The sequence below is a fragment of the Notolabrus celidotus genome, chromosome 7, assembly GCF_009762535.1.
Source record: "Notolabrus celidotus isolate fNotCel1 chromosome 7, fNotCel1.pri, whole genome shotgun sequence".
Taxonomy (NCBI): Eukaryota; Metazoa; Chordata; class Actinopteri; order Labriformes; family Labridae; genus Notolabrus; species Notolabrus celidotus.
In genome coordinates, this window is record NC_048278.1 from 13,310,521 (window position 1) to 13,326,001 (window position 15,481).

The window sequence follows — 15,481 nt, forward strand, 5'->3', positions numbered from 1 at the left end:
TTTTTTTTAAGTCGTTTACACGGCTGCATTTGCAACCAGCTCTATAAAAATGCAGCCAGGGGAATTAGTCATTTTTTACCTTGCAAGATGGAAAGAGAGGTGCAGGATACTTTGGGGGTGGTGATAGAGTCCGAGTCCGAGTCTGACAACAAATCCAAGATCCCTGACCTGGAGGCTACAGATTCAGCAGAAAGTGAATCCTTGCCTGAGTCAGATTCCACCACCTACTCCCCCGAGTCATCCGACAGCGGAGAAGAGGGAACAGCAGCGGCCGTGGGTGGATGTCCAAGAATGGCGAGATCCGATGGGCCCCCACCAACGTGGAAACACTGCGCTACGTCACGGCGGCCGCAGGAGTTGTCCATTGGCCTATCCGGTATGCCATTTCATGCATCCAAACCATGGTGGACAGCTTTCAGCAGTTCATCATGGAGGAAACAGTGCAGCGTGTTGTTTACCACACCAACACACACGGGAAACACTGCGCCCCTCACTGGAGGGACATTGAGATAACAGACCTGTAGGCTTATCTCGGATTGCTGGTGCTGGCGGGAGTGTATCAGTCCCACCACAAGTCACTCCTCGGTTTGTGAAACAGCCTCACGGGCCGGGCCATCTTTCGGGCCACCATGGCAAAAAATAATTGCAAAATGATCAACAGCTACCTCAGGTTTGACCACAAGCTTTCCTGTCCGCGGCACCTGAGGGAGGACAAGCTGCCCCCAATGCTGTCACATACCGTGGCCGCTATTCCTTCCAGCAATATATACAGAAAAAACTTAAGAGATACATCCTCAAGGTGGCGGTCCTCTGCAACGTGGAAATGTCCTATGCCTTGAAAATGTCCATGTACACGGGGAAGCAGGCAGGCGGCAAGCCAGAGAGGACCAGGGGAGTAGAGTCATCAAGGAGATGACACAAGGGCTCACCAGTGTAAAGGTGACTTGCGACAACTTTTTCTCCTCCCACGGTCTGGTGGAGGAGTTGCTGAGGAATAAAGTGGCTCTTGTAGGGACGATAAGAAAGAACAAACCAGAGCTTCCCCCTGAGCTCTAGGTGATGCGGGGAAGTCCTGTCATCTCCTCCCTGTTCGCCTTCACAAGACCCACACAGCCGTGTCCAAACATCGGGAGCAGGCCGTGAGCGATGGGGGAAAAAAACAATCAAACAGACAAAAACCACTGCAAGGGTGGTGTGGATAACCTTGACAAGATATGTGAAAAATTAAATTTTTAAATTTTTAAAAAGTAAATAAATGTATTAGTTTTCTTAATTTTGAATTATGACCATGTCTTAGATATTTACTGTTCAGTATTTATTGCATCAGTATCAGTGTACCATGAGAACATATATTATTTATATTCCCTTCTGTGTGTTTTTTTCTGTTGCAGGATATCAGCACATATAGCTGCCGTCGTAAAATATATATTGATATGTAGCTTAGATTTGAGACAGTTAACCAGGACAGTTTCAACCATATATTTTTGTTTTACAGTATTATAGCAGCAATGTTATATTTTGTAGGGTTGGCTGTGGTGATGGCGCCACTGAGATATATTTTCAGGGGGCCCAGAATTCCTGGCGACGCCCCTGTGTAGAGGTACAAACTGTACGTTTTATTTAAGAATAAGTTTGTTAAACTATACCAGCTTTGTGGATCACATCCGACTATTTGTTTTCAGAGTGCGTAGAAGTACTCTGAGTCCCATAATGGGTACTTGAACGCAACATTATAGATTTAATGGCAGTGACGCCCCAAAACTCCACGAGTTGGTTGGCTTCTCTGGACACTCCTGCAGCTCGTGCGTAACCCCCCCTCAACCCCCTCCATGGTGGTTTCAAGCGCATTTTACTGACTGTCCTGACTTCGACACTATCAGAAGGGGAAAGGTAACCGTAATGAGTCCTGGCTGGCAGTCTGATCACAACACAATAACTTTTCAATCATGGACAGCTCTGACAAAACTCAAATGAATCATACAGCAGGAATGAAGGAAGATATGAAAGCTGTTGAAGCGGCTTCTTCTATCCAGAGCTCCAGTGAAGGCTGCTGTTCCTGCCTGAAGCGCATGAAGAGCTTAATCCCACCGGTGTACCGGAATGAGCTCGTGCAACTTTTCAGACTAGCGGGACCAGTGGTAAGAGTCAATTTAAACGCACATCAGTAAATCCAAGTCTATATTCTGTGTATTGTGCATTCACGGTGTGAATGTATATGGATTGCTTCAGGATAGTCTTGAGTGGAGCGCGTAAACTTACTTTTAATTACACAGTTTTGAATGAAGGGTAAATATTTAAGGGTGTTCAAACTACATTCCCGTGGCCTCCAAATCGTCATAATGAATGAGGATTACTCTTCATAAAGACTGCACTGATTAAAATATTTCACAGTACGATAACTCAAGCGATTTTACTGTACTGTTTTCATTCATTTAATTATGTATTGGCTATACAGTGATTAAAACATCATTATTGTATACACAACAGTTTTGTGCAAACGGATCTTATCAGAAAAAGGAGAAAACATTTTTTTCACATCGCAAGTTTTTAGAACCACTGCAGCACATTTTACCTCATCTTTTTTCTGAAGTCTATGAGGGATGAGGCATATAACAAAAGAAAAGCATTCTTTTTTCTTAATTGATTTATTTAAATGTTTATCTCTAGATATATTTAATAGCAGGTTGAAAGACAGACGAGAGAGGAAAAACTTTATAATATAATTTACTCTCACAACAACCTTGTAAGATTGAATTCTCTTTCAATGACTAAACAATTAAGATCAATTAAAAATAAACCACTTAAAGAGTGTCTTATTGAATCTTTGCAACAGACATGAAGCATCACGAGGGGCTGCAGGCTGAGCTGCTGCCAACACCAGCTTAACTTGTTTTCAAGAGCCCAGCTTGTCATGGGTAATGATAACTCAGTGTTCATCCTTCATTGGATGCCAGATTGTTTCATTCCAGTCTCTGTTTTACGTCAAGCCAAGTTATCAACAGCGGTCCCCTTCCCTGGAAAAGAAATTCACCCAGCATTTAAGATCAGTAAGACAACAAAAGAAAGCAGGATCAGGTAAATGAGTTGTCCTTTTATGTTGCCAGTTCAAGATGTAAGATTTACACCCCTGGAAAGTCTTGCTTTCAGTGTAAATGTCATGGAGGAGTAATGGTGGGACCAGATTGTACCACTGCTGTGCTGACAACTTCTCAAAGCAATTCACCCATTCCCACAATTTGGCAGAGGCTCTGAAAGTGTCCATCAGTATTAACTAATTCCACTCAAAGGTATTCACACACCACTAGCTATTCCTCTGGAAGCAATTTAGGGTTCTTGCCCAAGGACATACAGACTCTAGGAACTGGGAATTAAACTGCCAACCTTCTGACAGCCATCCCAATGTCCAGCCACTTCACCCGAGTGTTAACAAGTTTGTTTTTTGCTCTTCCGCAGTACCGTCACGCCATGTAAAAACACACACTGGGCCAGCAATACCTCTTGGATCAAGTAGTAAGGCGTGAAGCTAGCAGAGCTTTGATTCAAAGCTATTGTAGACTTGCAATCTTAAAAGGTCAAATGTTACTCTAGTGCTCTTCAGTGGACAAAGAATGGACTGTGAAGGGGGATGCCAGCTGAGCTAATGTTAACAAGCAGATATTGGCAGTCGTGCTTCCCTTTTTGGTCAACAATGTCTTCTTTTTTTTCTCAGGATGATCAATGGAGTTGACTCTCCACCCGATTCATGCCTAACATTTCATTTTTATTCTTTTAAATTTACAGATGAGATCAACTTTTAGACTGGTAGCTTACCAAGCAAAAAACTGCAGACCAGCTATTAATGTATTTTTTGACTGTAATAGGCTGTTTGATCTACCCATGTCAACATAGGTTATAACAGATTACACTCCCCTATCAAGCTTTGTTTTATCGCCAATCTCTAGGTTTTATGTATTGTATATTGATTGTGTCTTTTTCTAAAGGTTTTGTTTGCTTCTCTCTCCAGGTCATTTCCCAGTTGATGGTTTTTATGATAAGTTTTGTCAGCACTGTGTTCTGTGGTCACCTGGGAAAAACAGAGCTTGCAGGAGTAGCGCTATCGATTGCGGTGAGATGTTTTTTTTAGCCCTATGCATGTCTTGACTGGTATCCCAACCTGTAAGCACTGCTTGTCTTTCCACATGTATGTTTTCCCACATGTGTTTGTTTTAATTGCAGGTGGTGAATGTGACGGGTATTTCTATTGGCACTGGTTTGTCGTTGACTTGTGATACCCTAATATCTCAGGTATTGCTCACAAAAGGATGTTCTTTCAGTGTATTCATCTTACTTGGACAAAAACAGTAACTGCTGAGTTCTCAGATTATCCTGGGGTCTGCTTTGAAACAATTCAACAATGAGCTTTAGTATCAAGTTAGTTTTGATTCCCAGTCTTTCCCTTTTTTATTGGTGCAATCAGTGTTTTCCAACATTGCTTATTTGAGTATCTGTCTACCTGTTTCATGCAGACATATGGGAGCGGTAACTTGAAGCGTGTGGGAGTGATTCTCCAGAGAGGGATTCTGATTCTGTTATTGGCCTGTTTCCCCTGCTGGGCCATTCTCATCAACACTGAACCTCTCCTACTTGCTGCCAAGCAGAGTCCAGAAGTAGCCAGGTGGGTGATTATTAACCCCAAAAACAACAGGCACTTGAAGCAACTCATTTACTAATAGTTCTGCAAAAACTGTTAACATTTAAGGAAATTAAGAGCAGCTGTGCAAAAAATATCCAAAGCTATAAACAGTTAACTCAAGCACAGGCAAGACAAACGTGTTTGAAATAGATACTCATTTAGAGCATCATTACCACACATTTGAAGTCATTATTATTTATAACATTATCACTTAAAGTCTAATGTGTTTTTCTCTGCTCTTAGTCATGCTAAGTGCACCATTTGTTGAGTGAGCATTCTGGCCCCTGAGCTATAAGTTGCTTAAACTAGTGGCTAACACTTTTTGCCTTCCTATGCTTGGCAGATTTATTACAGAACGCTTCTAAAGCTTTTTGATGAAAGAAGCTGCCTGCTGCATTTAAAGGGGTTCATTTTAAGAACTTAGTTTGATCATTTTATGAAGAGAGTATTAGCGTCATTTTACAAAGTAATAACTTTTGCACACAGAATATCAAATCCTTTATTTCCCAGTATTCCAAGACTAAATCTATGCAGCATTTGACGTAACAAAAATAAATATTTGTAATTATCAGACATAAGCTAGAATTTAGTGACAACAGAAGGAACATCTTAGTGTTAAATAAATCACAGTGTATTTGTTTATCTGTGAATCAGAACAACTGACAGTTCATCACTTGTGACTACACAACATGGTCATAGATAGATAGATAGATAGATAGATAGATAGATAGATAGATAGATAGATAGATAGATAGATAGATAGATAGATAGATAGATAGATAGAAAGATGGATGGATGGATGGATGGATGGATGGATGGATGGATGGATGGATGGATGGATGGATAGATAGATAGATAGATAGATAGATAGATAGATAGATAGATAGATAGATAGATAGATAGATAGATAGATAGATAGATAGATAGATAGATAGATAGATAGATAGATATCAATATTTAGTAACACTTCATTTAAGTATAAAGTATAAAGAACAATAATATGTTTCAACCCTACAATTTCTTTTCCTTCTGCTTGAAGTCTCGCCCAGCTTTACGTGAAGATCTTCATGCCTGCACTTCCAGTGAGTTTCAGTGCATTTTAAACTCTCTGTATAGCAGTAGTAACAATTATTACATAATATATAGAAGATTTCAAAGAGCTTTTATATTGTTGCTCAGTCAGTACACTGACTGTACAATCATATTTATCATTCCTTTGTCCTTTTTCAGGCATCTTTTATGTACCAGCTGCAGGGGAGATATCTTCAAAACCAGGTGGGTCAAAGCAAACATATTAAATCAGAGCTAATGCCTGGACAGAAGTGATTGAAAGTTAACCTGAAACAAGGAATCTTTTAGTATTAAATGTTGTTCTGTGGCTTACAGGGAATAATCTGGCCTCAAGTCATAACTGGAGCGATTGGAAATATCATCAACGCAATCATCAACTACGTCTTTCTCTACTGTCTAGACATGGGCGTTGCGTGAGTTTCTAAAACTATTATTTTCTAATACAGTGTAATTGAATAGTAATTCATCATAGTCCTCAATGTCATATTTAATACTATACTCATCATGGGTGGTGATTGTCCAGGAGTGTATTGACACATGTCAGAACTATTATCCAATTCAGCAGTTATCATTTTTTTCCCCACTTTCCAAAATCTCTCATTTTAACTCAATTACCAGATTGGAAGACGTTGTTCAGAGTTTACCCTGTCCATCAGTGCGTCGCTATTTAGTCATGTTCTCATCAGGAATGTGGACACAAAATGTCCAGATAAACCTTACTTTCATAGACCTTAAAGGTATAGTGTGTAGAAATTGAGATATGTAGCAACATCTAGCGCTTAGATTCTAGATTGAAACACTCTGTAGCTTCGAAGACATGAGCTCCTGTGATGCATGATAATAATCCTCTATTTGTCAAGTTTTATTATGAAAAACGTCTATCAATACAAATTATTTTGCACTCAACAACTTTATCCTCGTCTTCCAACTGGTGCATTTTTGAAGTCTACTCACCAAGTACAAAAATGCTTGTATTACTAGTTTGTCTGTTCTGTGCTAGAAATATGATGCTGAAAGATGGCGACCTCTGTGGAAAGGATTCGCTTCCATGTAGATAAAAAAAAGGCTTATTTTAAGTTAACACGAAGAAAATTAGTCTTATACTCAGATGATTTTACACTAATTATAACATACTAATGAATATTGTATTACATTTCTATCATGTCTGTTCTGCTAAAGTGCTAGTTAGCTAAGTTAAGTATTGATATCTGTTGCAAAGAAGTGTCTACAACTTTTCTTTCTTTCACTTATATTTTGTCATTGCTCTAATATCTAAAATGTTTTATTTATTTTTAAAGTGGATCTGCAGCAGCTAATGCCATCTCTCAGTACTTGTTGGCTGTGGTTTTGTATGTTTACATCTGCTGGAGGGGTCTCCACAAGGCCACATGGGGAGGTGAGCTATTTTCTTATTCTTGTTGAGAAACTCGAACACAAAATGAAATGGATTCACATGTATTATTTCCTTTTTACAGGTTGGGGCGTATTAGCTATCTTATTATCGCCAGTAGTGTTAGCATCTGCCAGAATTTGAGTCTCTGGTGTTAGGCAACATTTAGTAAACACAAGTCTGACCATTACTTTGTTTAATATTTGACTAAAGTAGTTGCACTCTATCACTGTGTAATGTGTTTTGGAGGAGAGGTTACAGTTATGACGCAGGTGGCTAGAGGAAATATGTAGAATTTGTATGCAAGGCTAGAGATTTTACAACATGTTCAGTCATTCTGGCTCTTTGTTACCTGAAAGAGCAGTTTGCACAGTCATTTAGGTGCTGAGTGAACCCTGTTAGTTTTAAACCAAATTCCAAGCTTATATAAAACAAAACACACCTGCTGTATTTGCATATTGTTTGAGTATAAACTTGTAAACTTAGTCAAGCATAATTTGACACACGTTTATAATTGACATGTGGAAATCCAGCTGCTCACAGTGTTAAGCTCTAACAGGAAGTGTAAATTAAAAACCCACAGGTTGGTCAATGGACTGTCTGCAGGAGTGGGGACCCTTCGTCCAGCTCGCCATCCCAAGTATGCTCATGCTGTGTCTGGAGTGGTGGTTGTTTGAAATGGGAGGGTTCCTCGCCGGAGTGATTAGTGAGGCTGAGCTCGGAGCCCAGTCCATCGTGTATGAGCTGGCTGTTGTAGCTTACATGGTAAATCCTCTTCAAGTTTTTCCTTACATTAATGATGTATTTAATGCAAACCCTAAACTAGTGTATTTTTAATTTTCAGTAAGCTAATAGTAAAGCTAAAGCATCTTTCATCATGTATCTTTTTTTCCCCCCACAGTTCCCATTAGGGTTCTCTGCTGCTGCCAGTGTTCGGGTGGGGAATGCTCTTGGTGCAGGAAATGTAGAGCAGGCCAAGCTGTCTTCCAAAGTCCCCATCCTATGTACCTGTAAGAACTAATGCATGTGCTGCATGTCACCTGAAACACTGTCCCAGTAAAACGTGATTTAATTTAAAAGAATATAATTGTCATAAAACACTAATCATCACAAAGTTCGAGCTTTAGAAAAGTAAAACATCAAACTTACTAAAAAGCTGCATGAAAAAGAGAAAGCCATATAGTGCATAAGCTGTAGTATAAGCAGAACTCAGGAATGTCGGAAGCTTATTTCACAGATGGGAGGCAAAAAAACTAAAGACTGCTTCCCCTTCCTTGGTTTTGATCCTGAGAACACTGAGTAAACCTCTCCCAGAAGACCTGAAGGGTCTGGATGCTTCAAAGCACACAAGTAAATCAGAAAAACCTTATATCAAGGTTTAAGATCAGGAAGTGCTTCTATAATAGGATTTTAAAATCTTCAACACTTCTGAGGTCAATGCAGGGATTTACAGACCAGTATAATGTGCTTCACTTTCTTGGTGTTTGCAGGGACACTGGACGAGCTGCGGCAGTCTGATTGTTTTTCTTTTTGCAAAGACCTTTGAAGATTACCATTACAATAGTCCCGCCTTTAGAAAACAAACCCAGATAAGGTTTATCTGTATCTTGTTTGGACAGAAATCCTTCTATTCTTCATGGAATTTATAGATGATATTGAGCTGATTCCGTTAATATTAGTGATAAAAACTGTGTTATGGGCAGAGTTGATAAGTAAACCAAGATATTCTGTGTGATTTTTTAATCTTTCTGCCACCGATTTAAGGAGAGACTTTCCCTGACTTAAAATAGTTTTTCCATTGGGTCTTAAACATTTTGTGTGTGTGTGTGTGTGTGTCTGTGTGTGTGTGTGTGTGTGTGTGTGTGTGTGTGTGTGTGTGTGTGTGTGCGCGCGTGCGTGCGTGCGTGCGTGCGTGCGTGTGTGTTTGCATGCGCGTGTGTGTTATTTGCTCTGACTCATTCACTAGATTTTCAAATGCTGTTATTGAGCAAATACAAGCAGTTATAGTCATGAAGTCACACTCTCAGTCTTTGTTGATCTACTACCAAAACAAGAACATAGGGCTGAGCGATATGACTTGAAATTTAAATATCTGATCTTTTTCACACCCAACTCTATTTACAATTTTAATCAATTTTTCTTTTGCTTAAAAAACAAACTTCAAATGACAATGAAATGACTCAAGCGCAGTTTTATAATCTTAATGTAACCTTAATTACTGCACAGGGATTACTTGAGTTTTTTTTCTTATGTGTGGTATTTTTATTAAGATCTACACTACATTTTGTTTGTTATGATGCAGGAATACTCCCACTGTATTATTTTTTGGTTATATAATTAATTATTCAATTTTTATTAATCACAACCACAGCACTTTAAGTATTATTTATGTTTGCATGTGTAACAGTAATGTTATTGAATATCCCCTTGTCTTGTTGTGAACAGTAACTCTTACCTGCCATTTCAGGAGGGACAGATGTAGGTGTGACTTTGTAGAGTGATTACTTCACCTTTAGCGTGCTGTAGTTGTTATGATCTTGAATGAAGGATTATGTTGTAATAGATATCTCTTTTTTGCTGGCTGCTAATACATTCTTAGATAAGTGTTAACTCTTACACTGAAAGCCGAGCAGCAATTTTGCCTAGATAAATTGTTAAGAATGAACAGTCAATCCCAACACCAAAAATAATTTGTATTGGCTGTCACCCCCTTCTTGATGAGTTCCAAAAGTCTGAAAATGATCTGCCAGCTGAGAGCACACTTCTCAAACACAGTCAATTAATGAACAGCATTATTCTTTTTCTGTTTCTGTGGCAGTCATTATCGCATGTTTCATTGGAGCTGGTCTCAGCATCGTTAGAAATGTCATCGGATACATCTTCACGTCAGAGGAGTAAGTAAACTCTTAACACGAGATCATTCACTTTGACTCACTCAGTGATTTATTCAGCTGATTCATTCCACGTGACACAAAGGCTTGGTTACATATTGCCTACTAGACTTTAATATATTACATAAGTTCATCCTCCCTCTGAACCCACACAAAATCAGAACTGCCACAACATGTCTGCCATACAGCATCCATTTCTTAGTTTGTTCTTTTTCAGATAACTTAAACAAACACAAGCATTCAAAGTATTGCATAATGTCACACTTTATTCACAGTAATAAATGACACAAGATTTGTTTGTCTGGTTAGAAAACTTAAAAACAGATTCTTCAATCTTAAAAAAAGGAGCCAGGACGAGCCCAAAGGATATTTTTAGGGCTGTCAAAGTGCACATGTTAAAAACTAGGCAACTCAAATTCCTTTTAACGTTACTTTTTTTGAAATTCATCCTTTATTTTTGAAGGGAGGACCCACTGAGACAGGTTTCTCAGCAATACGATTAAATGCAATTAAAACAAAAACACATAAAAACACAGTTAAAAATAGTCACAGAAAACAAAACATTCACGCTTGCAGACCCAAACTGTTCTAAATGCTATCACGTTTAAAACAATTGCAAGTACTTTCTTTAAGTGGCTCAAACACTACCTCTATAAAAATGTCAGAAGATATCAGAGAGGGTAGTTTAGCTGCATTTTGAAAGTTATTCCATGTAATGGGGCAGCAATACCAAAACAAAAGCAGCCTTTCTCCATTCAGTTCTAAACCTTTGCGTTTTAAAGTAATCCAGTTTTTAGATCTGGTTTTACGGTTTGATGTGTTTTGAGACAGGGAGGGAGTTGACCTATGAATGCCCTGTGCGACTAACATATGCACACCTGTTATGTGATTGTGACCCTTGGTCGTCCTGTGAGAAATCAGAAAGAAGTGTAGCAGTGCCCTCGTGGAGGCCAAGAACATACAAACCTCCTTGATACGAAATGGATAAAGAAAAGGAAACACGGTTCTATGAAGGACCCGGTTCAACATCTTTGAAACTGGAGAATCATTAATGTTTGAGCTTGTCATACTGCTATCAAGTCTCGTAGGTTTCATGAAATGACATTATATCTTGAGATGATCCATGTCTGTTAAATCAAATCACTGATGCACAAAACATACATCATTAAACTGTGCTGAGACCAATTCTGATGGTCAGTTGCTAGCTAGGTTGGAGGTCTAGAGTTTGTCTAAATACAATACCTTTAACTGTCTTCATGTTGAAAAAACTCTACCAACTGCTGCAGAACCTAAACCTTCTATCAAGACCATAAATAAAATAAAAAAGTATTCCAATGTTGACATCTGTGTTAAAATTGGCAGGATGGAGGCTAGTAAGCTAATTAAAGGAGGTGTTGTAGGCTTACATTTGGGTGTATTAAAGGTGAGAAAAAATGACTTTCAGGTAAATAAAATGGCATCATGATGTGTTTAAATGTCACGTCAATATTTGGAAAATTCATGTTTCGGTGAGAAACATAAATTTTAAGGAGATATTTTTATTCGCTGCAATATAGAATAGATTCTTATTAAATTTGGAATAACAATCTGTTTAATTTACTTACATGAACTCTTATGAGTTTATAATACAACATCAAAACTACTGATGCTAACACTTTCAAATAAAGATTGAAATTAAGTTTTAATAAACAAGCATATATGTCCATGTTGATTAGATTCATTTGAGGTACATTTAAAAGAGATCAAACATGCGCAATTAATTTGCTATCAATCACAAGTTATATATCACAGTCATATTACACATTTTGGATTTTATTGTTATGGCTAGGTGTTTTTTACATGAAGCAACCTCACATACATATGACATAAACGTATTAAGAACATGTAACCCCACCCTTGTGCCTAAATAATATCAAGAATCTCTGTCTGCTTATTTTTCAGAGACATTTTACAAAGAGTTGCTGACGTCATGATAATATTTTGTTTCATGCATGTTTTTGATGCAGTTGCGGTGAGAACATTTCATTAGTTATGATTATTTCATACCTTATATTATCATAAATAAAATGGGAACTGACGTATTCTCTGTTGTCCTCAGGGTGTGACTGGAGGTGTTCTCAGAGGAGCGGGGAAACAGTTGATTGGTGCTCTGTGTAATCTTGTAGGATTCTACTTCATTGGGTTCCCTATCGGTGTGTCCCTAATGTTTGCAGCAAACATGGGCATTGTAGGTAAGACTAAACCGTTACGGTAAAGTTCTGCACTTACTGCTAAATGTTTTTATCTCCTGTTTTATGGTTATGTTCACAAGCTAAAAGCTCTTCTCCCATCTCTGTGTAGGCCTATGGACAGGACTTGTTGTTTGCGTGTTCATGCAGTCCCTTTTCTTTGTCATACTGGTGTTCAAACTTGATTGGAAAAAGGCTGCTGAAGAGGTAAGTGGCTGCATCCCTCAATCAAAAGAATGTTTAGGTTTGTCTCAGGATGTGTTTGAAGTTAAACCTTTTAAATGTCCGATCAGGCTCGTTTGAGAGCAGGTGTGCAGATCAAAGATGAAAAAGAGATGACAGGGATGGAAAATACAGGTAACCTCTGACAAAAAGTGAAACATCCTTATGTAACAAATGTATTATTACTGAAGGTTCTTTATCAAACCCCCAGATTCAAATCACAATCAGGCGGAGGTCATTGCTACCGAATCCATCTATGAGAATGCCGAGGACGACATCAGGCACTCTGAGGTGCAAATTCAAGAGCCGACTAAATCCTCAACCACTACAGTGGGAAATGTTCTGTCATTATCACAACTAGTCTTACGGCGTGGCCTTGTATTGCTCATAATGGTTGCAATCCTCATAATTGGGGTCTTTGCCAGTGAATTCCTCATCAAGCTGTTGAAATGAGACCTTGAGTTATTTAAAACCAGCAGTCAGATTGGTTATCTGTCTTTTGAGTTACATATATCTGCCTTTTAGTGATGCTGTATAGAAATAATTTTGGAGCAAGACCTCACCTCAACCTCGCACACTTATAAATTCAAATCATCCCCTATCTTCCCCTTTTGTTTTCACACTCCACACCCCTCCCTCCCTCAATTTTTCTTTCTGTTACTTTCTTACCTCCTCCACGTTGGGCCCTAAAGGGAGGCTCTGCCTTCAAACCAACAATAGCAAGTTCAACGTCAAATTTAAAATCACTATTCCAATTCAATCAGTAAGTAAGTGTCAAATTGCATATTGTTGATGGTGAGGTCCTTGCTAGTGAAACCATACTTTCATGTTCACAATGAATTACCTTATAGTGTGACGGGGACACCAGTGCTGTAGATCCCACAGAAGATCATTGCCTTGGTGCTACAGCTTTATGCTACATCTAGCCAAAAACCTTGACATGCGTTAATAACTGAACAGTCACTCTGATAGAGGGCTGGGTGTAAGGGTGAAATATCTTGAAGGCCAAAGAAATCCAGACATTTTCCAACATGTCAGAGGACTAAAAGAGGCCACATGATGTATTGAGTCAATAAGAGGACTTTAATGGGATAACTACCTGTATGTTTTCTTTCTGTCAATTTGAGGTGTTTTGGGAGGTGTTTGCCTAAATAACAGCCAGAACCAATTTGATGAAAGTTCACTAACTTAAAGTCACCATGACTTTGTTGTAGTCTACTTGTGATCCCTACACAACCAAAGTAAAAAAATGGATTAAGAATGTGTTATGGAATGTTATATTTGTGTCTGTTTGAGTTCACACTTTTTGCAGTAGTTCATGTAGAGTTCAAAAACAAAATGTGTCAATCTCTAAGTAATACATTAAAATGTTTACATACTGTGGTTTAGGCAATAAGATACAACATTCAGAAACATGTCGTGATTGTATATTGTAAGTTAGATATACAGTACATTAAAATCCCATTACACGTGTTGGATCAGCTGAAAGTCTATGTACCATTATGCCACATGAGCACCGAATAAAGACCAACTTATTAGAACTCTGGTATCCTCTTTTGAATTCAGGTCATTTTGGTGTGGGGGTTCATTGTTGTTGCATTTATAATATAAAGATAAACATCATGTACATGCTGCATAGATGAGGATGATCCTGCATCAGTCTCATATAATGAGACTATTTTTTTTGTATACCTCTGTTAGCATTCATGTCACAGAGATACCAAATACAGCAAAGTGAAATTAGCAGTTCATAGAATCATGTAAGTTTTGAAAATTATTTTCATGACATCCAAAGTCATATGTCATTTTAAATAAAAGCAAAATCATCATTATGACAAATGTGTCTTAATGAGTTTTAAGGGACTTTAAAAGACTGTAACAACGGTTGCGCGGGAGAAATTGTACAAGAAGCAGGTATTGAATGGGTTGCTAAATTAACCATGATACCCCAAGAGTCTGAGTGTGAGAAAACTTCTGACTACATGCAGGATGGGGTTATGCCCTATAAGTCTCAGGTGAAACAAAGCAAACATATTTGATATTGTACACCATTACATAACATGTACAACCAAAGTGGCAACATTTTGTAAAATCTTTCTTACAACCACAATGTCCTTACCCAATGAATGTTTTTTTACTCGGTTTAAATTAACTGAATTTAAATTGGATTACTTTTTTGGTTAAACCTCCAAACACATTTTAGCTTTAGCATTTAGCTTTTTATGACAGAACTATATGTGCCCATGAACACCAGACTGTCTGTGTTGACCTTTTAGTTTACAGAACCAACTGTTGCATAAGTTTGTTTATGACATTTTGGGAGGCCATCTTTGAGCTGAATATCTTAATGCAACTGATTCCAGGATAGTTTTACATTGTTTCTACTGTTGGCTTTATTAAGGAAGGGTTTATATTGTGCCATGTTGTGCTCCTGTTTCAGTGCATGATTAAATAATGAAAGGTAAGTGTTTTGATTTTTCTTTTCACTCACTGACATTATTTACTGCTCTTCATTCATGTGTTACAAAAGATCCAGCATTTCCACTGCAAACATGCAGGCTGGCTCTAGACAAGCTTAGTGTGGCATTGGCCAGGTGCCATTTTGATCCAGTAGTGTACGCACATGTTCTCAGAAAGTTGACCCTACAACCCTACATCTGTTTTTAGAGTTAAGTAGAGCAACCACAAAATTAGGAGTCTATGCTCAAAATAGACTGTAGACAACCAGAAAGCCATTTATCAAAGACAGATATCTGTCTCAGTATATAAGAATATAAACAAGTACTAATAGTTATCTTATGGATACACTGAAAGAAAGATTACATTTTATTTTAAAATAAATCTACGAAGGGGCGCTGGTGGCCTGTCTAAGCGCCCCTTATACAGAGGCTACAGTCCTCGTTGCAGGGGTCACCGGCTCGATTCCCGTCCGCGACCATTTCCTGCATGTCTTCCCCCACTCTCTACCCCCCACATTTCCTGTCTCTCTTCAGCTGTTCTATCAAAG

General features: G+C 38.4%; 1 protein-coding gene across 7 annotated transcripts; it reads left to right on the forward strand.

Moving 5' to 3' along the window:
* The first annotated feature begins 346 nt into the window (after positions 1-346).
* On the forward strand, positions 347-14,023 carry LOC117816555 (multidrug and toxin extrusion protein 1-like). 7 transcript variants are annotated; one of them, XM_034688882.1, is made up of 17 exons: positions 1,559-1,890; positions 1,984-2,138; positions 4,004-4,105; positions 4,216-4,284; positions 4,506-4,654; positions 5,712-5,754; positions 5,903-5,947; positions 6,059-6,156; positions 7,042-7,139; positions 7,717-7,898; positions 8,035-8,143; positions 9,952-10,027; positions 11,966-12,035; positions 12,123-12,255; positions 12,365-12,459; positions 12,546-12,609; positions 12,686-14,023. In XM_034688882.1, the coding sequence occupies exons 2-17, from the start codon at positions 1,989-1,991 to the stop codon at positions 12,925-12,927; spliced, it is 1,725 nt and encodes a 574-aa protein (XP_034544773.1). In that variant the 5' UTR covers positions 1,559-1,890; positions 1,984-1,988; the 3' UTR covers positions 12,928-14,023. The 7 variants fall into 7 exon arrangements, with proteins under 7 accessions (XP_034544778.1, XP_034544772.1, XP_034544773.1 ...); XM_034688883.1 differs by having other exon boundaries at positions 1,987-2,138; XM_034688885.1 differs by lacking the exon at positions 1,559-1,890 and adding an exon at positions 2,988-3,075 and having other exon boundaries at positions 2,049-2,138.
* The last annotated feature ends 1,458 nt before the right edge of the window (positions 14,024-15,481 follow it).

Coding starts and splice junctions, on each gene's coding strand:
- LOC117816555 (XM_034688881.1), top strand. CDS start 1,947: ATGGACAGCTCTGACAAAACTCAAATGAATCATACAGCAGGAATGAAG. Junction 6,157..7,041: donor TGTCTAGACATGGGCGTTGC/GTGAGTTTCTAA, acceptor TTATTTTTAAAG/TGGATCTGCAGCAGCTAATG. Junction 12,460..12,545: donor GGAAAAAGGCTGCTGAAGAG/GTAAGTGGCTGC, acceptor ATGTCCGATCAG/GCTCGTTTGAGAGCAGGTGT.